Below are 25,271 nucleotides of genomic sequence, written 5' to 3'. Positions count from 1 at the left end.
CTGGAGGAATAGCTCAGAGATACAAGCCCCTGGGTTCAAGGTCCATTACAAAAAAGAAAAAGAGTGGTTGGCCTCTGCCTTCTCACATCTTCAGCTTTTATGTCTGGGCAGAGGGAGGGGCTGTATCTACCCACCTCCTGGGTTGGTGGGGCCGGGGCAGCCGGTGCTGCCAGCGTGCGGCGCTGGCTTCCCCGCACCAGGGGCTCCTGACTTGTTCATTTTCACCGTGGCCTCATTGGCACACTGTGAAATGTTATTTCCAGCAAACAGAACACATCGTGCTCCTTACCCGGTATGTGTCGAGGCTGCCTCAAACTGCAGCCGGTACACGGTGCGCGGAGGCACGCGGCTGCAATCCCAGTGCTTGGGAGGCTGAGACAGGAGCATTGCAGGTCTGCAGCCAGCCTCAGCTACTGAGTGAGGCCTTTCACAACTTAGTGAGACTCTGTTTCAAAATAAAGAATAAAAAATAGGGCAAGGGGTGGAGTGTGGCTCAGAGGTAGAATGCCTCTGGGTTCCATCCACGGTGGGGTAATGCCTGCCGAGAGGTCACCATGCAATGCCCATAACTGCCACAAGGGGGTGGCACGTCCCAACGGGCCCCACATTGGCTGCTTCAAACTGGTCGCTGATAACATCTACTTATTAATTATTTATTTATTCATTCATTCCTTTTTTCATGCATTCTTTATGGTATTGGGGATTGGAACCAGGGGCATTCTAAATCTGAACTACACCCCAGCTCTATTTTATTTTTTATTTGGAAACAGGGTCTCACTAGGTTGATGACAGCCTCACTAAGTTGCTGAAGCTGGACTCGAACTTGCTGTCTCCCTGCCTCAGCCTCCCAGGGACTGGGATTACAGGTGTGCGCCACCATGCCCAGCCATTGGTAACATTTCTTAGAGAACTGCTTCTAGTGGCAGAAGGCCCAGTCCTAAGCTCTTCATGTGCTGTGGCTGTGTGTGTGTGTGTGTGTGTGTTGTGTGTGTGTGTGTGTGTGTTACTGGGTAGGGAATCCAGAAGCCTTCTACCTCTGGGTTCCACCTCCAGACCTATTTTTTATGTTTTATTTGGAAACAGGGTCTCACTAAGTTGCTGAGAGCCTCACTAAGCTACGGAGTCTGGCTTCGAACCGGAGATCCTCCTGTCTCAGCCTCCCAAGTACTGGGATTACAGGCGTGCGCCGCCGCGCCTGGCAACACTGGCTATTATTATTGTGGCAAAGGCTATCCACCCCAAGGGGAATAACTGGACTGTTCCATCTGATGGTTAATCTAGAGAGAATGAATTACAAGTATATGGTTCAGGAATTCTGCTCCTAAGAATTTATCCAGAGGAAATAATTGGACAGTTGTCCAAAATGGCTGCTGTGCTCTTATGGGTATGAACACACAGCCCAGAACCACTTCAGAACTCAGCACCTGAACGGCCATTTTCCGATCTGATTGTGCTGGTGGCTGAATCTCCCCAAGTCTCTCCTTTGTCCTGAAACCTTCCGTGGCTCCCAATGGCCTCAGGACCCAGTGTGAACACCCGGGCCTGGCGTCCAGAGCCACCAGCTTTGATAGTCTCACCTCTCACCGTGACACATGCCTGCACCCGCACGGTGCCCGACTCCTTGCCACTCTCTGGGTGTGCTCTGCACATTGGCCCCCATCCCTGCGTGGACCATGCCACTGCCAGGAGCGCCGTCTCCAGGCTCGGTCCAGCTCCGATGGTAACCGCCCCGTGGACCCACAGACCCCTGCATCGTGGCGTCCATCTCTCCCCAGGGATAAGAGTCGTACGTGACACCCACAGAGAACGCGGACGGCGCCCTGAGCACGCGCCAGGCTCTGACCAGGCACTGTGCCGTGAAGCCTCCATAACAGCCCTCTGTGATGGAGCCGCCGTTATCAGCCCCCTGCAGGGGGCACGGGAGTCCACCACGCAGCATTAAGTCCCACTGTCCTTAGTCGATCCAGTGTGGCCGAGGAGGACACTGCAGCCTCAAATCAGGAGGCTCTGCAGGCTGGGGGCAGAGGTGCGGGCGTGTGTGGCTTGGCCCAGCTCACCTGTGCCACAGGCTTGCCTGTGAGGAAGTGAGGCCGGCTTCCTGCCCAGCCTTCTCTAGGCTAATTAAGAAGACTTGTAAGTGGTGGACAGTGATTGTCTGTCTTTCTTTCTTGCTTGCTTGCTTTCTGGTGCTAGGGATTGAACACAGGGGCATTCTACCTCTGAGCTCTACCCCCAGTTCTATTTTATTTTTTATTTGGAAACAGGGTCTTGCTAAACTCATGATGCAAGTCTCACTGAGTTGCTGAGGCTGGCTTTGAACCTGTGATCCTCTTATCTCAGCCTCCCAAGTACTGGGAGTATAGGTATGTGCCACCATGCCCAGCTTTTTCTTTTTTCCTTTTCTTTCTTCCTTCCTTTCTTCCTTTCTTCCTTTCTTTCATACTGAGATTGAGCCCAGGAGCATTCTACCTCCAAGCTGCACCTCCAGCCTATTTTTTTTTTTTTTTCTGGTACTAGGGATGGAACCCAGGGGCTTCTATCTCTGAGCTATACCCCCAGCCCTATTTTTTATTCTTTATTTTGAAACAGGGTCTCACTGAGTTGCAAAGGGCCTCACTAAGTAGCTGAGGCTGTCTACGAATCACAATCCTCCTTTCTTATCCTTTCAAATGCTGGGATTACAAGCATGTGTCCCCACGCCCGGCTCCAGCTCTATTTTCATTTTTATATATTTATTTACTTATTGTGGTACTGGGGATTGAACCCAGGAACATTCTACCTTTGAGTTATACCCCCAGCCCTATTTTTTGTTCCTTATTTTGAAACAGAGCCTAAGTTGCAGAGGGCCATCAAGTAGCTGAGGCGGGCTTAGAACCTGTGATCCTCCTGTCTCGGCCTCTCAAGTACCAGGATTACAAGTATGTGTCCCCACGCCTGGCCACTCAGCCCTTTCTTAGTGTCTTATTTGGAAGCAGGTTCTTGCTAAGTTGCTGAAGTTGACCTTGAACTTGCGTCCTCTCTCTCAGCCTTTCAAGGCTCACAGGCTTGCAGCACCATGGCTGGCTCGGGTAGGTAGCATCATGTGTCAGGGCTCCTCTGTGGCAACTGAGCAGAGGGACGCGTGCTCAGAGACAGGGAGTGCAGGAGCCTAAGGCCGCGCGGAGCCAGGATCAGAACACGCCACCCAGCACCCGTGATACCCAATAGTGGCCTCAGGGATGGCGAGGGGACAGGTCAAAGCCCACAAGCGCTGGGCACCGTGTCTGGTGTGTAGAGAACCCTTGCCAAGGGAAAGCTTTGATTATTTTATATATACATACCAGGCAGCAGCCAGAGCCAGAGATGAGCCTTTAATTGCTTAAAATGTAAGCCGTGAGTTGCCAAGGGAAAAGGTAAGCGTGAGCTGAGCGTGTGGATGGGAGAAGCCAAGCGCCAGTGAGACACAGCCTGGGGCAGCTGCCGCCTTTCTATCTGGCTTTTGTGGCTGAGGCTCCCAGGAGGAAGCCACTGCCAGAATGCTAGGGGCTGGGTGGCCTGGGAGCCCCACCGCAACGCTGCCCTGTCCGAGGTGCTGAAACCGGCCCGGGTAGTCTCCGTGTCTTGCGCACCCAGGAATCGCCGACCTTCCTTACTTGCTACCACTGAGTGAGCCCTCAGATCCTTTTAGTTTGAAACAAGGTCTCACTAGGTTGCTGAAAGCCTCGCTAAATTGCTGAGGCTGGCCGCGGACCCGTGATCCTCCTGTCTCAGCCTCCCAAGGTCTGGGATTCCAGGCATGTGCCCCCAGGCCAGGTGGAATCACAGGAAGCTCACACTAATCATCTTCTACACAGGACCTAGATGAGCCTCTAACCTCGTGGGGAAGGGGTTCACGCATGCCCAATGCCACAGGATAGGCAAGGCCAAGGCTCGGAGACTGGCCCTGCTCTGGGGCTCGGGCCGTGGCCTCCTGTCTGTGCTCCTCCTCCCCGAAGTGCTGGCGCCCTCCAGGCTGTGCCTTTCTGATCTGACCACAGCAGGGTAGCCCTTTGTCTAATGTCAGTCAGGATGACTAATGATTGGTCTCCGGAGCGGCAGGCAGGCAGGGTGCGCGGGGAGAGACGGGGCGGGGTCTCTGGGAAGTGGGGGCCGGCTAGACGGGGGTGAGCTCCTCGTCGTACTTCTGCATGCCCTCATCCGGGAGCAGCACCTCCACCGTGAAGCTGACCTTCTTGGTGTGGACAAAGCTGTAGGTGTTGTCAAAACGCAGCACATCTGGGGGGCAGATGGGACAGGTGGGGGGGGGCGCTGGGCCTGGCTTCTCTCTGCCAGGCCTGCCCGCCTGGGGGAGGCCGGGCTCCGTGCCAGGCTGCCCAAGTTCCCGCTGTGACTTTTCGCTTCCCCATGAGAGCTGCCACCCCCCGCAGAGCCCGTGCGCCGACACGGCCTCCTCCTGGCATCGCCATCCCGGCGTGCGTGGACTGACTGGTGTCACAGGCTATTGTCCCCACGCCTAGACACTCAGCTGATGGACACGATGCACGGGGGCAGCTGGGAAGGTCGAGGCCTCCCAGCCCCCTTGGGCAGAGGTGCTGGGCCAGGCCGGCCACACCTACTGCCTCCCCACGCCCTGGCTCAAGCCCTCCCCAGAATATGTACATGTATAGTGCACGTGTGTGTGGGGTACTAGAGATTGAACCCAGGGGCATCCTACCTCTGAGCCCTGCCCCACCGCCAGCAATGGTGGCACATACCCATAATCCCAGTACTTGGGAGGCTGAGACGGGAGGATCGCAGGTTTGAGGAGGGAATTCTGACCAGCGGGATCGGCTGGAAGGGGGAGCTCACTGCACCTGGGGATGTGCAGAGCTAAGGCACTAAAACCTGTTTGTTTTAGGCTTTAGGTTAAAGACGCTCAGCTAGGGCGCTGAGAGTCCTGCTGAGTGGCTGAGGCCGTCCTCCAGCCTGAGAATCTCCTGTCCCAGCCTCCCAAGTGCTGGGATGACAGGTGTTCGCCATGCCCAGCTGTCCTTCCCAGGCTGCTCCCAACTTGCCCAGAGTTACACAGCTACGCCGAGGCATAGGTGGGACCCTGGGGTTCCTCTCGGCTTTGTGGCTCTGTACCAGTGCTCAGCACCCCAGGTTCCTCTGGGGAAAGTCGTCCCTTGCCTGTGTTACGTGACCCCTTGAGGACATGTGTGTCTGGGGCTCTGGGTGCATAGCTCACGAGTGTGTCCTGAGCCGCTGCTTCTTCACACTGGGGACTAAACTCAGGGACGTTCTACCTCAAGATACACCTCCAGCCGGGCCTGGTGGCACACGCTTGTAATCCCAGCATTTGGGAGGCTGAGACAGGAGGATCCGGGTGTGCACCGACCTCAACTACTTAGGCTCTCCGCAACTTAGTGAGACCCTGTTTCCAAATAAAATATAAAATAGCTCTGGGAGTGTAGCCCAGAGGTAGAAAGCCCTGGGTTCAATCCCCAGCACCACACACACACACACACACACACACACACACACACACACGATAATACCACCAGCCCTTTTTTTTTTTTTCTTGGCGGTACTGGGGATGGAACCCAGGGGCATTCTACCTCCAAGCTACACCCCAGCCCTATTTTTTTTTTTTTTTTTGGTGGTACTGGGGTTCCTGGAAGCCCTTCTATCTCCAGGCTATACTCCCAGACCTATTTTTTATATTTTTATTTGGAAACAGGGTCTCTTAAGCCAGCACGGCTGGCTTCAAACCTGCGCAATCCTCCTGTCTCTGCCTCCCAAGCGCGGGGATTACAAGCGTGTGCCACCACGCCCGGCGCCCTATTTTTTTTCTTTATTTTGAAATAGGGTCTCACTGAATTGCAAAGGGCCTCACTAAGTAGCTGAGGCTGTCCACGAACCATGATCCTTGTCTCAGCCTCCCAAATGCTGGGATTACAAGCGTTGCACCACCATGCTCCACTCACTTCTAGCCCTTTTTATGTATAACTTTGAAACAGCATCTCCCCACTTTGCTGAGTGTCTAGCTAAGTGCTGAGACTGGCCTCATACTTGTGATCCTCCTGTCTCGGCCTCCCAAGTACTGGGATCACAGGTGTGCGCCACCACACCTGGCAAATGTGTCCTGAATAAGTGACCATGTGACCCGGTACCACTAACCTAGGCTGTGTCCCTGCTCCTCTGTTGCCTTCTCTGAACCCTGGGGCAGACTGTCCTGCCTCTGGGACCGTGCCCAGCTGGTAAAGACTCACAGACGCCGGCCTCGGAGCAGGTGAGGCTCCCATCCTCGGGCACCATGTGGGCGTTGTAGCGCTGGCTGGGCAGCACCTCCGTCATCTCCCCGGCCTTCTGCCGCTCCCCCATCTTGGTCTTCAGGAACACCCCAAAGCCGATGTCCGAACCGTCCGATGAGAACTGCCACCTGTGAGGTGAGGGAACAGGTCCCGTTCCGCCGGATGGCCTCCGAGGGCCCGGCCTCGCCGGCGGGGCTGCGGCCACCCTACCTGAGCACGCAGCCTGGAAACAGGATCTCGTACTCCACCTGGTGCGAGGAGCCGCGGCTGATCTGCACGCTCTGCTCGTACTGAGTCTTCACCTGGTCCCGCACGTACATGGACTTGGGGATCTCCCCGCCGTAGTTGATCTGCGCAGAGCACGGAGGCTTGCTCCTCTGGCCCCTGCTCAGGCTCCTCCTCTCACCGCAGCACTCCTCCCTCAGCTGACCCCTCTGGGGCAGAATTCCGTCCTCCAACCTGCGGTCCTCCTGTCTCAGCCTCCCAAGCACTGGGACTACAGCTGTATGCCACCAGGCCCAGCTCTTCCTTCTCTCTGTCTCTCTCTCTCTGTGTCTTTTGATACTGGGAATTGAATCCAGGGGCCTTCTGTCCTCAAGCTATACTCCCTAGCCCTTTTTACTTTTTTCTTTTCTTTTTTTTTTTTTTTTTTTTTTTTTTGGTGGTACTGGGGTTCCCGGAGGCCCTTCTACCCTCCGGGTTACACTCCCAGACCTATTTTATATTTTTATTTGGAAACAGGGTCTCTTAAGCCAGCGCGGCTGGCTTCGAACCTGCGTGATCCTCCTGTCTCCGCCTCCCAAGCGCGGGGATTACAAGCGTGCGCCACCACGCCCGGCTTACTTTTTCTTTTGAATCAGGGTCTTAAACTGGGCGTGGTGGCGCACATCTGTAATCCCAGTGCTTGGGAGGCTGAGACAGGATGATTACAGGTTCGAGGCCAGTTTCATCAATTTAGCAAGGCCCTCTGAAACTCAGTGAGACTCTGTTTCAAAATAAAAAGTAAGCCGGTGTGGTGGCACATGCTTGGGAGGCTGAGACAGGATTGTGGTTCCCAGCCAGCCTCAGCTACTTAGTGAGGCTCCCTGCAACTCAGTGAGACTCTGTTTCAGAAATAAAGAATAAACCGGGTGTGGTTCAAAAATAAAGAATAAGCCGGGTGTGGTGGCACACGCTTGTAATCCCCGCGTTTGGGAGGCGGAGACCTGAGGATTGCGCAGGTTCTAAGCCAGCCGTGCTGGCTTAAGAGACCCTGTTTCCAAATAAAAAGTATATAAGCCGGGCGTGGTGGCGCACACTTGTAATCCCCGCACTTGGGAGGCGGAGACAGGAGGATCGTGCAGGTTCGAAGCCAGCCACGTGCGTTTGCTTAGGAGACCCTGTTTCCAAATAAAAATGTAAAAATAGGTCTGGGAGTGTAGCCTGGAGGTAGAAGGGCTTCCAGGAACCCCAGTACCACGAAAAAAAAAAAAAAAGTATATAGCCGGGCGTGGTGGCGCACGCTTGTAATCCCCGCGCTTGGGAGGCAGAGACAGGAGGATCGTGCAGGTTCGAAGCCAGCCACGCGCGTTTGCTTAGGAGACCCTGTTTCCAAATAAAAATGTAAAAATAGGTCTGGGAGTGTAGCCTGGAGGTAGAAGGGCTTCCAGGAACCTCAGTACCACCAAAATAAATAAATAAATAAATAAATAAATAAATAAATAAAATAAAAAATAGGGCTGAGGTGTAGCTCAGAGGTAGAATGCCCCTGGGTTTGATCCCTAGTACCCCAAAAGAAAAAAAAAGGTAAACCAGGCATGGTGGTGCATGCTTGTAATGCCAGTACTTAGGAGGCTAAGACAGGAAGGTCGCACAGGTTTGAAGCCAGCCTCAGCTACTTAGTGAGGCTCTCAGCAACTTACTGAGACCCTGTTTCCAAATAAAATATAAAATAGGTCTGGGAGTATAGCCCGGAGGTAGAAAGCCTCTGGATTCCATCCCCAGAACCACAAAAATTAAAAATAAAATAAAAAGTAGAATAGGGTTGGAGGTATAGCTCAGAGTTACAATGCCTCTGGGTTCAATCCCCGGTCCAATAATAATAATTAGGATAATAATAACAACAATAATAATGATGGAGAATCAGGGTCTTGTCAAGTTGCTGAGGGACTTTTTAAATTGCTGAGGTCTCTCTCTCTCTCTCTCTCTCTCTCTCTCTGTCTCTGTCTCTCTCTCTCTCTCTCCCTAAACTTTCTCTCTGTACTTGGGATGGAACCCAGGGGCATTTATACCCCAGCCCTATCTTATTTTTCATTTTTAAATAGGGTCTTGCTAAGTTTCTGAAGGTCTCACTAAGTTGAGGCTGGTCTGAAATCTGTGATTCTCCTGTCTCAGCCTCCCAAGTAATGGGTTTACAAGTGTGTGCCAGTGGGCCCAGGATATGCGATAGTATTATTATTAATTATTATTATTATTTATTACTGTTAGAGTGCTGGAGATTGAACTCAGGGCCTTGCACATGCTAGATAAATGCTCTGCCCTGAGCCACACCCTCAACCCTGGAAATTCCCTCCTTCCTTTCTGCCTACCCAGCTGCTCAGAGCCCCCAAAGGGCAGGGATGGAGCCGTCCAGCTAAACACCTGGTCTCCTCTGTGAGACCTGTGTGCAGATGTTTGTGGAATGAACGAGGGGGTGGGACAGGAAGCCAGCCCTACGCCCTGACCCTACCCTGCCCTAGGGCTCGTTTACCTTTGTTAAACATTTGGGGTTCCCATCTGGGTCGGTCATGCTCCCCCCAAAATGAGTAGGCAGTTCTTCAGGGCTGATGAGCTTCAGCAAGCCTTCCTTCCAGCTGTCTGGGAGAAGGGTGATTGAAGAGCAGTTACCAACCAGAGGGGACCAGCCAGCTTCTAGCTCCCCCCAGGATGCCCTGAGCTTCAGAACCAGGCCCGAGCGGAGCCAGGCTACCAGGGCCAACTCCCGAGCTCCTGGGCTTCAACCTTAGGAAGTGTCTTCCCCAGCATCCCGTTGCTATGGAAACGTGCTTCCCCTTGCTGATGGGTTTGCAAATCCTGAGCAGCAAAGCTAAGAGTTGTGTAAGTGTCCCGAGACCTCTAAGCCCTCGAGCTCAGGGACCTTGTTGGGGGTTACACATGATTAAGTCAAGTCTCCTGGTGGGGGTGAGAGTGCTGGGCTCTTCAGCCCTCAGGCTCCATCACCGTGTGCATAATATCCAATACTGTTATTAGCGCCCTATGCAAAGTCCTGAGAGTGCTGAGTTTTGGGGGTTGCTGCAACCCAGCCCTGTGGCTGACCCAGCTGAACCTTCATGGCTATGAGGTATTATTTCCCTCCTTCCAGTGGGATAAGGGCAAATCCCACAATGCCTGGCACGCTAGGGCCACACACTCTGAGCCTGTGGGGCGCCAACAGGGGCAGAGGCTTGGGGTCTGGAGCGGGAACTAACCCACAGTGCTCCAGGACGTGTGGGCTTGGCAGGCGGGGCCTGGGCCTCACACCAGCCGCCCGTGGCCCACCGAGCCGCCCATTCCGGTGAGCAAGGGAGGAAGCCTGGAGGTCAGGAAGGGAGAGAAAGGCAGGACTGGGAGGATCTGACACCCACCCAGATCCTCCCTCACTCTCCTGATTCTATGATCTGACCAACCTGCTGGGGAGAAGTTACCCTCACGCTCAGGGTCAGGGGCTTGGGTTTAAGGATTATTTCTGTCTTTTCCTTTTTACTCACCATGTCAATTAAAAACAGTTATTTTCCTACTTATAAAATTAATATCATAATTAAACCGGGCATGGTGGCGGCATGCTTGTAATTCCAGTACTTGGGAGGCTGAAACGGGGCGGTGGGGGAGGGATCACAGTTCTCGGCCAGCCTCAGCTACTTAGTGAGGCCCTCTGCAACTCAGTGAGACCCTGTTTCAAAATAAAGAATAAAAAAGAGGGCTAGGGGTGTAGCTTGGAAGTAGAATGCCCCTGGGTTCCATTCCCAGTACTGCAAAAAAAATTAATATCACAATTAATATTACATAAAATCAACACTATGATTACTATTTTATAAAATTATTATCATTGCCGGGCGTGGTGGCGCACGCTTGTAATCCCTGCACTTGGGAGGCAGAGACAGGAGGATCGCACAGGTTCGAAGCCAGCCGCGCTGGCCTAAGAGACCCTGTTTCCAAATAAAAATATAAAATAAGTCTGGGAGTGTAACCTGGAGGTAGAAGAGTTTCCAGGAACCCCAGGACCACCAAAAAAAATTATTATCACAAAAATTTAGAAAACAAAAATATGAATATTCAAAACATGATTTATTACTATCAAAAATCAGGAGCCTGCTGTGAGGCAAGGCCGCTACTGGGGCCTCTGAGGCCGGGATCAGAGCCAGCTCAGGGGTTAGGCCAGTGTCGGGGCCAGCGAGGCCAGAATCGGGGCCTCCCATGAGGCAAGGACGCTGCTTGAGCCAGCGAGGTCTGGATCAGTCCACCGGGTAGCCAGGCCACTACTGGGGCCGTCAAGAGTGGGATCGGTACTTGCAACGCGGCATGCACAGAGAAATATCGCAGAAAATTAAAACCAGATGCTTCCCCTAATCAGCAATAACTAGGAGGAAAGGGGCAACAGGAAGTGGTCGAGCTATAGAAAGGGCCCTATAGTGAAGCAACTAAGGTGACCAATCAGAGGGTATGGAATAGGGGAGGATGGAGCCTCTTTAAAAAGCAGGAGGTACATAAACATATGTATCAAAGTTAATCACCAAACAAGCATGGGATCGAGGGAGGGGGAGGGAATGGGATGGGGGCTGGATGAGGGCTAATTGGATGATGTGTGCTTGTATATCCTCTCAAGTCTTGTATTCCAATTGATGTATGATTACAATGCACCAATTAAAAAAATAAAAAATAAATAAAATTAGAAAAAATCAATGTTCCTTCTATTTCTAACACAATATTTAATTTTAATACAATTTTATCATATTTCCTTCCAGAAACATGTGTCTAAAACATACACCTCAGAGCTCATGTACCATTCTACTTCTAGGCAGCAACCCCAGCCCTTTCTGTTTTTTTTGTATTTGAAACATGGTCTTGCTAGGTTGCTGAGGATGGTCATGCATCTGTGATCCTCCTGTCTTGGCCTCCCAAGTACTGTGATTACAGGTGTGTGTGCCACCGAGCCCTGCTTTTTTTTTTTTTATGGTACTGGATATTGAACCTAGAGGCATTCTATGTCCAAGCCACATTCCAGCTTTTTAAATTTTTATTGTATTTATGTATTTATGTATTTGTGGTACTGGAGGTTGAACCCAGAGACATTCTTCCTCCGAACTACACCCCAGCCCTATTTTTATTCTTATTTTGAAGTAGGGTCTTGCTAGGTTGATGAGAGTCTCACTAGAGTCTTACTGAGGATGTCCTGCAACCTGCAATTCTTCTGTCTCAGCTTCCCAAGTACTGGGATTAAAGGTGTGCACTACAGCTGGGTGTGGTGGCGCACGCTTGTAATCCCCGCCCTTGGGAGGCGGAGACAGGAAGATCGCGCTGGCTTAAGAGACCCTGTTTCCAAATAAAAATATAAAAAAGTGGGTCTGGGAGTGTAGCCCAGAGGCAGAAGTGTTTCCAGGAACCCCAGTACCACCAAAAAAAAAAAAAAAGTGTGTACTACCACATCCTGTTTCAAAATAAAGAATAAAAAATAGGGCAGGGGATGTAGCTCAGAGGTAGAATGCCCCTGGTTCCATCCCCAGCACTGCATTAAATAACTAAATACATAAGGAATAACATAGGGGTGGAGGTGTAGCTCAGAGGTAGAATGCCACTGGGTTCAATCCCCAGTAAAACAAAACAAAACAAAGAACAGTACTGAGTTACAAGTGTCAAATGGAAACTGAGGCCCAGGCCAGAGGCTGACCAATAAGCAAGCTGCTAGCGATGAGCAGGTCCTGCGGAGGGCCCACTCACCCCAGGGCGGTGGCGGAGAGCGAGGCCCAGCTCCCTGGGCAGGCCGGCCTCCTCGGGAGGGAGGAACCTGAAACCCTAGGCCACACGTTGGATTCTGAGCGGGCGATGGGCCAGCCTCTGCTCCGAAGCTCAGGCTCAGGCCTGGGGGGCGCAGAGCTACTTACTCCCCAACACGACAATTTTCCTGCGTGTGTCCTCGCTCAGGAAGGGCTTCATGAGGTTGTAGCCCACGGGGAACAGTTTGGTGGCTGCAGAGACACAGGTAAGGGTGAGAGGGAGAAAATACTATCAGGCCACTTTTCTATAATTTTAGTACATGATAGAGAAGACTCGTGATCAACCCTGGCCAGTACCCAACCCGTTAGCCAGCCAGCTAGCCAATCATTCAATCTTTTTTTCCCCCTCCTTTGGTACTGGGGATTGGACGCAGGAGCCGTCTGGCTCTGAGCTACACCCACAACCCGTTTTATTTTTTTGTTTTGAAACAGGGTCATGCTAGGTTGCTGAGTCTCGCTAAATTGCTGAGGCTGTCCTCAGATGTGCAATCCTCCTGTCCCGGCCTCCCAAGTACTAGAATTATAGGCGTGCGCTACCGCGCCCAACCTCCAATTGTCTAATCTATCAACCACCTACCAATAAGCCAACCAGCAACCCCCAAATTCTTAGTGAAACCCGCCATGGTGCCAGGCCTGCAAGGTGTGCGACGCGGTGTAGACTCAGGTCCTTTGCTTTGAGGAGCAGATGACTTGGCCAGGAAAACAGGACAAGCATGAGCAAGACCAGAGAGGCCCCCGGAAGACTAGGAGGTAATCAGAAAGCCAGGCCTCGGCTGTACCAGCTGGCACAGGCGGCAGCGTGGGGAGGGAGCCTTCCTCCTGGGCAGAGCGATGGGGGTTCCTGGAAGAGCTGGGGTCCGCCTGCTCTGGCTGGAAGGGCAACCTGGGAACTGCCATTTAGGAGCACTCAGTGCCAGGTACTCAGGTGATTTGCATGTGACCCGAGGATTTGCATGTGACCTGATGATTTGCATGTGACCCGAGTGATTTGCATGTGGCCTGATGATTTGCATGTGGCCTCTTCCCAGTGAGCAGAAGCACAGGTGAAGGTCACTCGCCACACACCTTTCACAATGAGCATGAATTTCAGTCTCTCCGGGTAGTTTTCTTCAAGGAGGCCAAAAAACTGTGGAACCAAGACAACGCCATCAGGACCCAGGCGGCACCTCTTCCCTGGTCTCCCTCGCCAGCCACCCCCTGTCTGGGGGCTCTGGAGGGCGGGGGAGGACTTCCTTCCTTACCACGACCTCCAGGGGCCCCTGGAGGGGACCGCCTGGCTCTTATAACCACAGCCTAACAACAACAACGCAGTGATAATCATTTGCTTTGTTTTTGTTGCTGGGGATCAAACCTGGGGGCATTCTACCTCTGAGCTACACCCTAGCCCTATTAGATTTATTTTGAAACAGGGTCTCGCTAGGTTGATGGAGTCTCACTACTTGCTGAGGCTGTCCTTGAACTTGCGATCCTCCCGTCTCAGCCTCCCAAGTGCTGGGTCTACGGGGCCACGTCTGGCAATAGTCATTTGTAAAGTAAATCTTAATAGCATAATAATAGTATAAATATAAAAATATAAATATAAATAATAATAGTAACGACTACTGTTTATTGAACGGTCACAACCTTCCACACCACGTGCACACTTTGTGGAACAGTCGCCCCCGCGTGCCTGCACCGCCATCCTCATGTGGGCGGTGGGAGGTGCGCTGACCTGGGGTGACAGGCCCGGAAGGGCGGGGTGGAAACTGGGCGCCGTGGGCTCAGCATAATGTCCCCAAGGCCTGCCCTGTGGGCTCTACTGGGAAACATGGGGGTCCTGTGGGTGCCCAGGTGCATGAACTAATCGGTGCCCGTGACTAATGGGGCCCCGCGTGGCCTCGAGGTCACGGCAGGCCGGGCCTCTCCTCACCTCCTGGTACACTTCCACCAGAGGCTTCCAGAAGTGCTTCAGCCCCAGGCCCTCGCAGTCAAATATCATCACGATGGTTTCGATCTTCTTCCCCAGCTGCCAGGAAGAGCAGAGAGAGGTCCCAAGGTTCAGGCTTGGGAGATGGCAGCTTACATAGTGAGCAGTCTTTATTGGGGTACCGGGGTTGAACCCAGAGGCATTCCCAGGCTCAATCGCTAGTACCGTAAACGCTATAAATTTCACTACCAGCCTTTTTTGTGTGTGTGGTACTGAGGATTGAACCCAGGGACATTCTATGTCTGAGCTACACCCCCAGTCCTATTTTTTATTCCTTATTTTGAAACAGGGTCTCACTAAGTAGCAGAAGGCCTCACTAAATAGCTGAGGCTGGCGGTAAACCAGAATCCTCCTGTCTCAGCCTCCCAAGTCCTGGAATTATAAGCATGCACCACCATGTCCAGCATTCACCACCAGTCCTTTATTTATTTATTATTTATTTATTTGGTGGTACTGGAGGTGGAACCCAGAGGCTTTCTACCTCCGGGCTACGCTCCCAGACCTATTTTATATTTTATTTGGAAACAGGGTCTCAGTAAGTTGCTGAGAGCCTCACTAAGTAGCTGAGGCTGGCTTCGAACCTGTGCCATTCTCCTGTCTCAGCCTCCCAAGCGCGGGGATTACAAGCCTGCACTACCACGCTCAGTTTGATTTTTTATTTTTTAAAGAGGGTCTTGCTAAGTTGCTGAAGCTGGCTTCAAACCTCCTGTCTCAGGCCGGGCGTGGTGGCGCACACTTGTAATCCCTGCGCTTGGGAGGCTGAGCTGAGACAGGAGACAGGAGGATCACATGGGTTTTAAGCCAGCCTCAGCTACTTAGTGAGGCTCTCAGCAACTTAGTGAGACCCTGTTTCCAAATAAACTATAAAATGGGTCTGGGAGCATAGCCCGGAGGTAGAAAGCCTCTGGGTTCCACCCCAGTACCACAAAAAACAAAAAAACAGAAAAACAAAAAAACCCTCCTGTCTCAGCCTACTACGTGCTGGGATTACAGACGTGTACCACCATGTCCAATCCCCTCAAGGCTTCTTTAAATCCCCTACTCTGTCTGCAGAGGAGCAAGTGGATAGGAGCGATTGCATTTTCCCTTCCATCCATCCATCCATCCATCCAGCCATCCATCCTCCGCTCATCCAAATATTCATTTATCCGCCCATATATCAATTATCCCATCGATTCATATACCTATTAACCATCCATCCGTCCATCCACTCACCCATCCATCCATAGTCATCTATGTATCACGTTTCCCATCATCCATCCACCTGATATTTACTAGGCACTTATGTCAATCCAGACAGAGAGGATGATGAATCACGTGTAATAAGCCCCTTTTCTGCGGCCCCCAGTCCTGCGGGGAGCACCATGGCAGAGTCCAGGGGCTGCAGGACACAGCGGCGGTGTATTAACCCCTCCGGGGCCTCAGAGAAGCCACCGTCTAAGTCTGAGACCTACAGGAGAGACGGGAAAGCCGATGGGGCGGGGAGGGGCAGCGCACCGGGCAGGGGTTGTCCGGGACAAGGCTTCGCTACCAGGCACAGGGGTCACCAACGCACAATGGCGATGCTTGGTGGCGTTTTGACCGCGGCGCAAAACAGTATGCGGCACAAGTCACGCTTTGAATTTAGAATTTTGGTCTTTTCCCAGGCGAGTGGTGTGCGCCACGACACTCTCTCACGATACCCGCCGTAGGCCGTGTGTTCTGAGCAGCTTGAGGTGGGCCAGACTAAGTTATGAGGTTTGGTAGGCGGGTGTATTAAGTGCATTTCTAACTTATGATGTTTTCAACTTACAATGATGATTGTGTAGTGTGTAGTGTGTGTGTGTGTGTGTGTGTGTGTGTGTGTGTGTGTGTTACTAGGGATTGAGCCCGGGGTGCTCTACCACTAAACTACATCCCCAGCCCTTATTTTTTATTTTGAGATAGGGTCTCAAAGAGCAGGGGATGGGGCTCAGTGGTAAAGTGCTTGTCTAGCATACACAAGGTCCTACATTCAACTTACACACACACACACACACACACACACACACACACACACTCCTGAAAGCATTTATCCACGGTAGCATAAAGGGAAAAAAGAAAGAAAAAAGAAGTTGAAGATGGGATTTTTTTGGTGGTACTGGGGTTCCTGGAAACCCTTCTACCTGCGGGCTACACTCCCAGACCTATTTTATATTTTTATCTGGAAACAGGGTCTCCTAAGCCAGCGCGCGTGGCTGGCTTCGAACCTGCGCGATCCTCCTGTCTCCGCCTCCCAAGCGCGGGGATTACAAGCGTGCGCCACCACGCCCTGCGAAAATGGGATTTTAATCTCCAGTACCATCAAGAAAAAAAGAGGGATGAAGAGGAGGAGGATGTGAAGGAGGAAGAGGAGGAGGAGGAAGAAGGAAGAGGGGGAGGAAGAGAAGGAGGAAGGAACAGGAAAAGGAGAAGCAGTCATAGTTGTTGCTGGAGACAGGGTTTTGGTCATTTGCTAGGCTGGCCTCAAACTGCAATCATCTTGTCTTGGCCTCCAAGTACTGGGACTGAGGTGCGCTCCGCGCCCCAGCTCCGCGCCCCAGCTCCGCACCCCAGCTCCGCACCCCAGCTCCGCACCCCAGCTCCGCACCCCAGCTCCGCACAGGTCAATCAGGAAGAAGCCCCACTGTGATCTAAGGAGCTCCCATACTTGCATTATCTCAGCTAACCTTTGCAAGCACACTATCGCTACCCCTGCTCTGTAGGGGAGGCTCAGAGAGGGTGGGCGGCTCCCCAGGGCGGCACAGCTGGCGCCGGCCGGAGCCCCGACTGCAGCCCACCGCTGGGTGCCTCCTGCCGGGCCCCGCCGCCTCACCCGCTCCGTCTGCAGGTCGCACTCGTGCAGGATGCGCTCGCAGTCCCTCATCTTCGTCTTGAGCAGGTCCTGCTTGGTAACGGAGAACAGCAGCCCCTTGGGGTCCAGCGGCCCGATGATGTCGTACCACACGGGGCAGCCGTCACGGTCGTAGCCGCACAGGCCCCCGGGCATGTACTTCTGGATCACCTGGGCACGGAAAGACAACAGAACGTGGCCTCGTGCAAGTCCCGGAGACCCCAGGCCTGCCCAACTGGTGGTGGCCACCGCGGCACAGGCGCCGGCCCTCTTTGGGGTGCACCGTTGTCCCGAGTGAGGGAGCCCAGCGCCCTGCTCAGATGGACAGTCTCACAGCAGGTAAATAACAAGGCCGGAGCCGGAGTCCTGGCGCACACCCGGGGTCCCAGCACGTGGGGGGCTGCGACAGGAGGATCACAGGTCCGAAGGCAGCCCCAGCGACTTAGCAAGACCCTGTTTCCAAATAAGAAATTAAAATAGGGCTGAGTGTAGCTCAGAGGCAGAATGCCCCGGAGTTCGATCCCCAGGACCACAAAATAAAACAAAACAAAGCCAGGTAGGTCTCAGCCTGGCCTCGCTCAAGCCTCTGGGCTTCCTGGTTCTGGCCCCAGCGTTTCCCTTGTCCCTTTCCCACAGAGACGTTGGGCTTAGTGATGGGGACACAGAGTCTGAAGTCGGAAGATCTAGGTGAAATGCAGACAGGACTTAAGCCGGGCGTGGTGGCACACGCTTGTAATCCCTGCGCTCTGGAGGCTGAGACAGGAGGATCACGCAGGTTCGAAGCCAGCCTCAGCTACTTAGTGAGGCTCTCGGCAACTTAGTGAGACCCTGTTTCCAAATAAAATATAAAATAGGTCTGGGAGTATAGTCCGGAGGTAGAAAGCCTCTGGGTTCCACCCCCAGTACCACAAAAAACAAACAAACAAACAAACAAACAAACAAAACAAATGCAGACAGGACTGCGTCCCTGCTGTGTGTCCTGTGCGAGTGACACCGCCTCTCTGAGCCCATCCCACCGCCTTTCGTATACAGTGGTTTGGAGCTGGCCGGGGTGGTATACACCTTAATTCTAGCACATGGGAGGCAGAGACAGGAGGACCGTGGGTTTGCGGCAGCCTCAGCACTCAGTGACTCTCAGCAATCTTGCAAGACTTTGTTTTGAAACAAAAAAAATAAAACTGGGTTGGGGCTGTAGCTCAGAGGTAGAATGCTGGGTTCAATCCCCAGGAAAACAGACAGACTGACAGATAGACAGACACACACACACACACAGGAATTAGATAATCCTTTCCTTTTGAGACTGATGACCGAGCAGGCCACTGCAGGGAGGCCCTGCCTGCGGCAACCTCAGTGACTTCACGCTTTGTTTTGTGCCCCTGAGATGGAGCCCAGGGGTATTTTACCTCCAAAATACATCCCAGGCATTTTTATTTTTTTGTTCTTTGAAACAGGAACTTGCAAGGTCTCTGAAGCTATCCTCAAAACTGTGATCCTCCTGTCTCAGCCTCCCAAGTACTGGGATTACACGCGTGTGGCACCACGCCCGGCTAAACTCGTACTCATAAACTCAACCCAGGCCTGGGCCTCGTGAGGCCCCAGGAAATCTTTGTTACTGTTAAAAGAGAGTTGCTGCTGGGCCTGGAGGCACATAGCTGTCACCAGTACTTGGGAGGCTGAGACAGGAGGATCACAGGTCCCCGTCTCCGCAGCTTGGTGAGACCCCTTAGCAATTTAGCAAGACCTGGTTTCAAGATAAAAGATATAAAGGAGCCGGGAGCAGCAGCACATGACTATAAAACCAGTAATCACAGGTTCAAGGCCAACCCCAGGAGCTTAGCAACACTCTTAGCAACCTACTGAGACTCTGTTTCAAAACAATAAATAAAAAGGGCTGGAGGTGTAGCTTGGAAGGAGAAAGTCCCAGGTTCAATCCCCAGCAACACACACACACACAAATAAATAAGTACATAAATACATAAGAATAAATAATAAAAAAGGAGCCCAGTGTGGTGGGTGTCACACACCTGTAATATCAGTGCTTGGGAGGCTGAGACCGGAGGATCGCAACCGAGGCCAGTCTCAACAATTTAGTGAGGCCCTCAGCAACTCAGTGAAACCCTGTTTCAAAATAAAACATAAAATAGAAGCTGGGTGTGGTGGCGCACGCTTGTAATCCCAGCATCGGGGAGGCTGAGACTAGAGGATCGCAGTTTGCAGACAGCCTCAGCTACTTAGTGAGGCCCTCTGCAACTCAGTGAGACCCGGTTTCAAAATAAAGAATAAAAAAGAGGGCAGGGGATGTAGCGCGGAAGTCAAATGCTTCTGGGTCCCATCTCCAGACCCGCAAATAAATAAATAAATAAATAAATAAATAAATAAATAAATAAAATAGGACTGGTGGTGTAACTTGGAGGTAGAATGCCCCTGGATTCAATCCCCAGTGCCAAAGAGAGAGAGAGAGAGAGAGAGAGAGAGAGAGAGAGAGAGAGAGAGAGAGAGATTGAGAGAGAAGGAGAGGAGAGGGGAGGGTGTCCCCTTAGGCTCGGGCAATTCCGGATGTTTCTCAGCCTCGCTGGCCTTTACCCATGGCCCCAAGTGACCCGCAGTTTGACCACAAAAGGCCGAGGCGTCTGGGGGCGCGGCTCACCTCTGGGGGCTGCCAGTCAAGGATGTGTTCAATGTCCATGGTCTTCCGAAACTCCATGTGCTGAAAGGGGAAGGAGCGGTCGGTCCCCCTGGGCCTCCAGCACCCGAGAGGGAGACGGAGTCCGTGTGAGGCACGGACCCCACACGCGCCTGTCCCAGGTCTCCTGGTGGGGCTCTCACCTTGCGAAGCATGGCCTCCGACTTCTGCAGGTCAAAATTGCGCGCTGTGGGGAAATGAGTTGTAGGGAAGGTGTGAGGTGGGCCAGGGGAGCCGCGGAGGGCCCTGGGGGCCTGGCGGACCCGCTCTCCTGTCCCTCCCTCTCCTAGACCTGAACGCGTGAAAAGACGGGTGGCCAGATCCTGAGAGCCATGGGCCTCGCGAGCTGTTGGGGCGAGCCCCCTCCTTCGAGGTAGAGCGCCCCTGGGCTGCACCCCCAGTGAGAGGCACAGACACAGACCCCAGCTCCAGCCTCACCTCGGAGCCAGCGAAGAAGGAAATAATCATCTGGATTGGGCAGGGCAGGCAGGATGTCCTGGACATTTTCTCGGAACTGGGAAGAGAGGTCCTGGTTAAATGGTTCTCTCAGCTGGGCGTGGGGGCGCACGCTTGGAATTCCAGTACTTGGGAGGCTGAGACAAGGAGGATCACAGGTTCACAGCCAGCCTCAACAAGTAGCGAGACTCTCATAACCTAGTGAGACCCTATTAAAAAAAATAGGAATAGCCGGGCGTGGTAGCGCACGCTTGTAATCCCCGGGCTTGGGAGGCTGAGACAGGAAGATCGCACGGGTTCAAAGCCAGCCTCAGCTACTTAGTGAGGATCTCAGCAACTTAGTGAGACCCTGTTTCCAAATAAAATATAAAAAAGGTCTGGGAGTGTAGCCCAGAGGTAGAAAGCCTCTGGGTTCCACCCCCAGTACCACCAAAAAAAAAAAAAAAAAAAAAAAAGGAATAGGGCTGGGGGTATCACTTGGAGGTAGAATGCCCCTGGTTTCCATCTCCAGTCACACACACACACACACACACACACACACACACACACACACCGTGGCCTCCAACTCAGACCGTTTCATCGTCTCCTTCCCATGTGGTCTGGCCCACACGGATGGAGGGATGGGCTGATGGTTGGATGGATAGAAGAGACGGAGCATTGGATAGCTAGGTGAACGAAAAAAGGATGGATAGGGAGCAAATGGGGAGAAGGAAGAGTGGAGGGATGAATGAGCGGGTGGGTGGAAGAAAGGAGAAATGGATGGATGGATGGATGGATGGATGGGAAAAAGGGAAAATGGATAGATGATAGATCGGTAGATAGATGTGGATGGACAGATGGATGGGTGGTAGTGGTGGATGGATGGATGGGTGGATGGGAAAAGGAGACGCGGGCAGGTGAATAGGAGGGCAGAGAGATGGGTGAGTGGAAGGGGGATGGACACACGGATGGGTGGACGGGGAAAGGGACAGCTGTGGGCGGGCGAGCACGGATGGCTACGTCACAGTCTTGGGTCTCGCCATACGTTTGCCGCTGGGAGGTCGCCTTCCTCCCACCTTCTAAAATCGTGCTGTGTGATGACGTCATCGACCATGAACGGCCACGTCTTCTGATCTGGTGCTTCGGGGACCCAGGGAGGGAGGGGAACGAGGGCAGACTGGCAGTGCTGTCTAAGGGCCTGGGGTGCTCCCAGGTGAGGTTCTCTGGGTCTGGCTCCTCGAGCGAGGTCAGGCTTGATTCTGGGTAGGCATCCCCCTCATTATTGTCAGAGGGCGGGCTTCCCTCAGTCCCTGCCTTGGGCAGGGCCGATGTCACTGGGTTCTCTGGAACTTGACCCTCTGGGACATGGCAGCTGAGAGCCAACACCAAAGACATGTTGCAGCCGGCGCAGTGGCCCACGCCTGTAATTCTAGTACTTGGGAAGCAGAGACAGGAGGATCGTAGGTTCAAGGACAGCTTCAGCAACTTAGCAAGACCCTGTTTCAAAATAAAAAAAAAATAAGCCGGGCATGGTGGCGCACGCTTGTAATCCCTGCATTTGGGAGGCTGAGACCGGAGGATCGCGGTTCGCGGACAGCCTCAGCTACTTAGTGAGGCCCTCCTCTGCAACTCAGTGAGACCCTGTTTCAAAAAAAAAAAAAAGAATAAAAAATAGGGCAGGGGGTGTAGCTCGGAGGTCAAATGCCTCTGGATTCCATCCTCAGACCCACAAATAATAAATAAATAAATAAATAAATAAATAAATAAATAAATATAAAAAAATAAAAATAAAAAAGAGTCTGGGGTACTCAGAGATAGAATGTTACTGGGTTCAGTTCTCAGTACCAAAAAACAAAACCAAAAACAGCCATGCCGCCGCTACATAGTGAGACTGGCCGCCCTTCCCACCGGCCTCGGTCCTCTTCCCTGGGCTCGGGAGAGCTCTCACCTTGGCCAGGGCCTCCGCCTGCTTGGGGCTCAGGTCTCCAACTCGGCCGCTCATGGTGCTGCTGAGCAGGAGCAGCGGTGGCCACAGTGGGCAGAGGCCCAGCCTCGTCTGGCAGCCGGGACCAGCCGGGGCCTTTTGCCCCAGCCATTCCTGGGCACGGCTCCAGGCCCCGCCTCCCAGCTACTGTTCTGATAGCACATTATTACATAATGGGATTAAGTGAGGTCCCGTGGGACATTCAGGTCTGCGGGGAGGGGCCCCCTGCCAGGTGAAGGCAGCCCCAGCTGGCCTCTAGGGCCTGGGAGCCCCAGGTGAGAGCCAGTGAAGGCCACACTGGTGCCCCAGGCCTTTGGTCACCACTGATGCAGAGAAGGGAGAGTTGTAGGAGAAAGGAGGCCCACTCCCTGGGGAACCCTTCTCCCCAGGCCTCTGCTCCCCAGTTTGCTAATGAAGAGAGAGAGGCTCACCTCAGTTACTCCAAAGATTACCCTCCACCCAGCTCCGACAGGGCTGGAGTCTAAGGCTCCCTCAGACCCTGAGGCAGCGGCTCGGCTTTGTGACTCGGGGATTGGGGAGCGGTCACACCTCCTTTCCTAGCCAAAGTCTGGTCAAGAAGAGAACAGGCTGGGGCAATAAATGGAACTCAAAAAGTGTCCTTGAGCCGGCTGTGGTGGCTCACGCTTGCAATCTCAGTGCTTGGGAGGCTGAAACAGGAGGATCACAGGTTCGCAGCCAGCCTCAGCTACTTAGTGAGGCCCTCTGCAATTTAGTGAGACCTTGTTTCCAAATAAAGAATAAAAAATAGGGCTGGGAGTGTAGCTCAGAGGTAGAATGCCCCTGTGTTCCATCCCCACTAACACACACACACACACACACACACACACACACACACACACACACATAAAATGTCCTTGGTGAAGCTAGGTGTCGTACACACCTGCAATTCCTCTATTTGAGAGGCTGAGACAGGAGGATGGCAGGTTCAAAGCCAACCTCACCAACTTAGCGATACCTTGTTTCAAAATAAAAAGGTAAAAAGGGCTGGGGTGGGGCTCAGAAGTAGAATCCCCTGGGTTCTAGCACCACACACACACACACACACACACACACACACACACACACACACGGCAGGCTGTCTTAGAAGAAAATCCAATGAGCCATAGAGACTGTCAGGGGCTGCGTACGTCGAAGGGGTTATTCTCCTGCACCTCATCATCGACGACTGTCTATACAGAAACCATCCTCTGGCGGCAACAGTCTGCTGTTTCCTGGGCCTCCAGGGGGTCCGCCTCCCCTGGGCTAGCCTCGGCGCTCCTAGCTGGGCTAACCCAAGCCACTCTGCCTGAGTGTCTTCTGGATCCTCTGTTCTAGAGCATGCTGGGTCCCCGCTCCCGGGCTGAGCCTCTCTTCTGGGAAGTCTTGGAGCACAGAGGGTGAGCGAGGGTGCCAGGCATCTATCTTCTGGGCCCCTGGTAGAGCTGGAGCAGAAGGAGAAGGTAGGGCCACTGCCGGGTCCAGCCCTAGCAGAGTCGGGGTTCGTGTGTTGATGAGGGGGAAACCGAGGCCGATGAGAGAGGAATTGCCACACGAGATCAATCTTTCTCCATTTTATTCAGGATCTGTTACAGTTTTTATACTTTTTTTTTTGGCAGAAAAGCAAAGGCATAGTCATGCAAGCAGGATTGCCAAGGACAGTAAAAGTTATTATTTTCTATAAAGTTTACGGCAAGGGTGCCAGACATTTAAACAATCAGAGTGTGTTCTGTCTCCCTTCACAAGGCCGACTCAAACCTGATCTTATACAGTGGCCCAAACTAAGGTCGGTTTGAACTTTTTGTTTGGCCCAAACTTTATCCGTGGGAAAGAATCTTTGCTGCCTGAGTCTCTCACAAGCCGCTGCCCATCAATTTTAGTTATAATGTTTATACATAAAATTCAAATTATACATATTAATCCAAATAATCCTAGAATAATTTTTTGAAGAAAGGAGTGCTAGACATTTTTCACGGGGGATCTACGCCGTTGCGGGTCCCCTGATCGATGCGGCAGCGGGCCACCCTGCCATCTCCCTGTCTGGGACGCCTGCGGTGTCACCCGGAGTTAGGTAACTCAGGAGCGCCAGCCCTGCCCACTCCACATTCCGGCCCCCACTTCTACAAAGCCCAAGGTGCGGCTCTTTTCCCTGGTGGGAAAGCAGGCTGGGGGCGGGGATCAGGTTTCTCCCTGCCCCCTCATTAGCCCCTAATCCTGCCGGTTCTCACCCTTCTCCTTTCTCACCTTAATCTGTCTAACGTGAGGCACTCGGGGACTTGGCGGGCATCGGAGGCTGGGCAGGGAGGGTTGAGGGTCCCCCAGGACCTCGTGAGCCTGCAGGCCCCTCTCAGCACCATTCCTGGCCCAGGCCCCAAAGGCCGAGCGACTCACTCCCTGTGTGGGGAGCACTCTCTGCACCAGCCCACGGGACCGTCCGTGATGGCGGACACTCTCTGAATCTGGTCTGTCCCAACTAGACACGTTAGTGGCGCGAGTCCCATGGGAAATATGGTTGTACAAAGGAGGAAAGGAACTTTGTTTTCGTGGTAGTGGGACTGAACCCAGGGGTATTCTACTTCTGAGGGACACCCCCAGCCCTTTCTACTTCTTTTTTGGAAACAGGACCTTGCTAAGTTGCTGAGGCTGGCCTCGAATTTGTAATCCTCTTGCTCAGCCTCCCAGGTAGTAGGATTATAGGCATGTGCCATCACGCCTAGCTTCAAACCTTTGGGTTGAATTTTGATTAATTTTACTTTAAATTCCCCTATGTGGCTGTGGTTACCATATTAGCGCAAAGTGGGCAGATTGAAGGCTTAGTTCTCTCTCTCTCTCTCTCTCTCTCTCTCTCTCTCTCTCTCTCTCTCTCTCTTCTCTCTCCTTCCTTCCTTCCTTCCTTTTTTTTTTTTTTGTACTGGAGATTGAATCCGAGGGTATTTTACCTCCGAGCAACACTCTCAGCTCTATTTTACTTTTTACTTGGAAACAGTGTCTTGCTAAGTTGCAGAGGGCCTCGCTAAATTGCTGAGGCTGGCTATGAACCCACGATCCTCCTGTCTCAGCCTCCCAAGTACTAGG

The 25,271-nt window shown here is 52.8% G+C and overlaps 1 protein-coding gene across 1 annotated transcript; it reads right to left on the bottom strand.

Moving 5' to 3' along the window:
• Positions 1–4,132: 4,132 nt before the first annotated feature.
• Positions 4,133–22,217, bottom strand: LOC308278267 (SEC14-like protein 3; the record flags this gene model as incomplete). The annotated part of the gene is made up of 12 exons (XM_080717942.1): positions 4,133–4,254; positions 6,231–6,400; positions 6,483–6,622; positions 9,001–9,107; positions 12,389–12,472; positions 13,346–13,406; positions 14,190–14,285; positions 17,080–17,268; positions 19,745–19,804; positions 19,924–19,967; positions 20,219–20,294; positions 22,164–22,217. The coding sequence occupies 12 exons, from the start codon at positions 22,215–22,217 to the stop codon at positions 4,133–4,135; spliced, it is 1,203 nt and encodes a 400-aa protein (XP_080574068.1).
• Positions 22,218–25,271: the final 3,054 nt, after the last annotated feature.

Source organism: Muscardinus avellanarius (assembly GCF_963383645.1).
Source record: "Muscardinus avellanarius genome assembly, chromosome: 21".
Taxonomy (NCBI): domain Eukaryota; kingdom Metazoa; phylum Chordata; class Mammalia; order Rodentia; family Gliridae; genus Muscardinus; species Muscardinus avellanarius.
The sequence above is the reverse complement of the archived record's forward strand: the minus strand, read 5'-3'. Positions and strand labels throughout refer to the sequence as shown.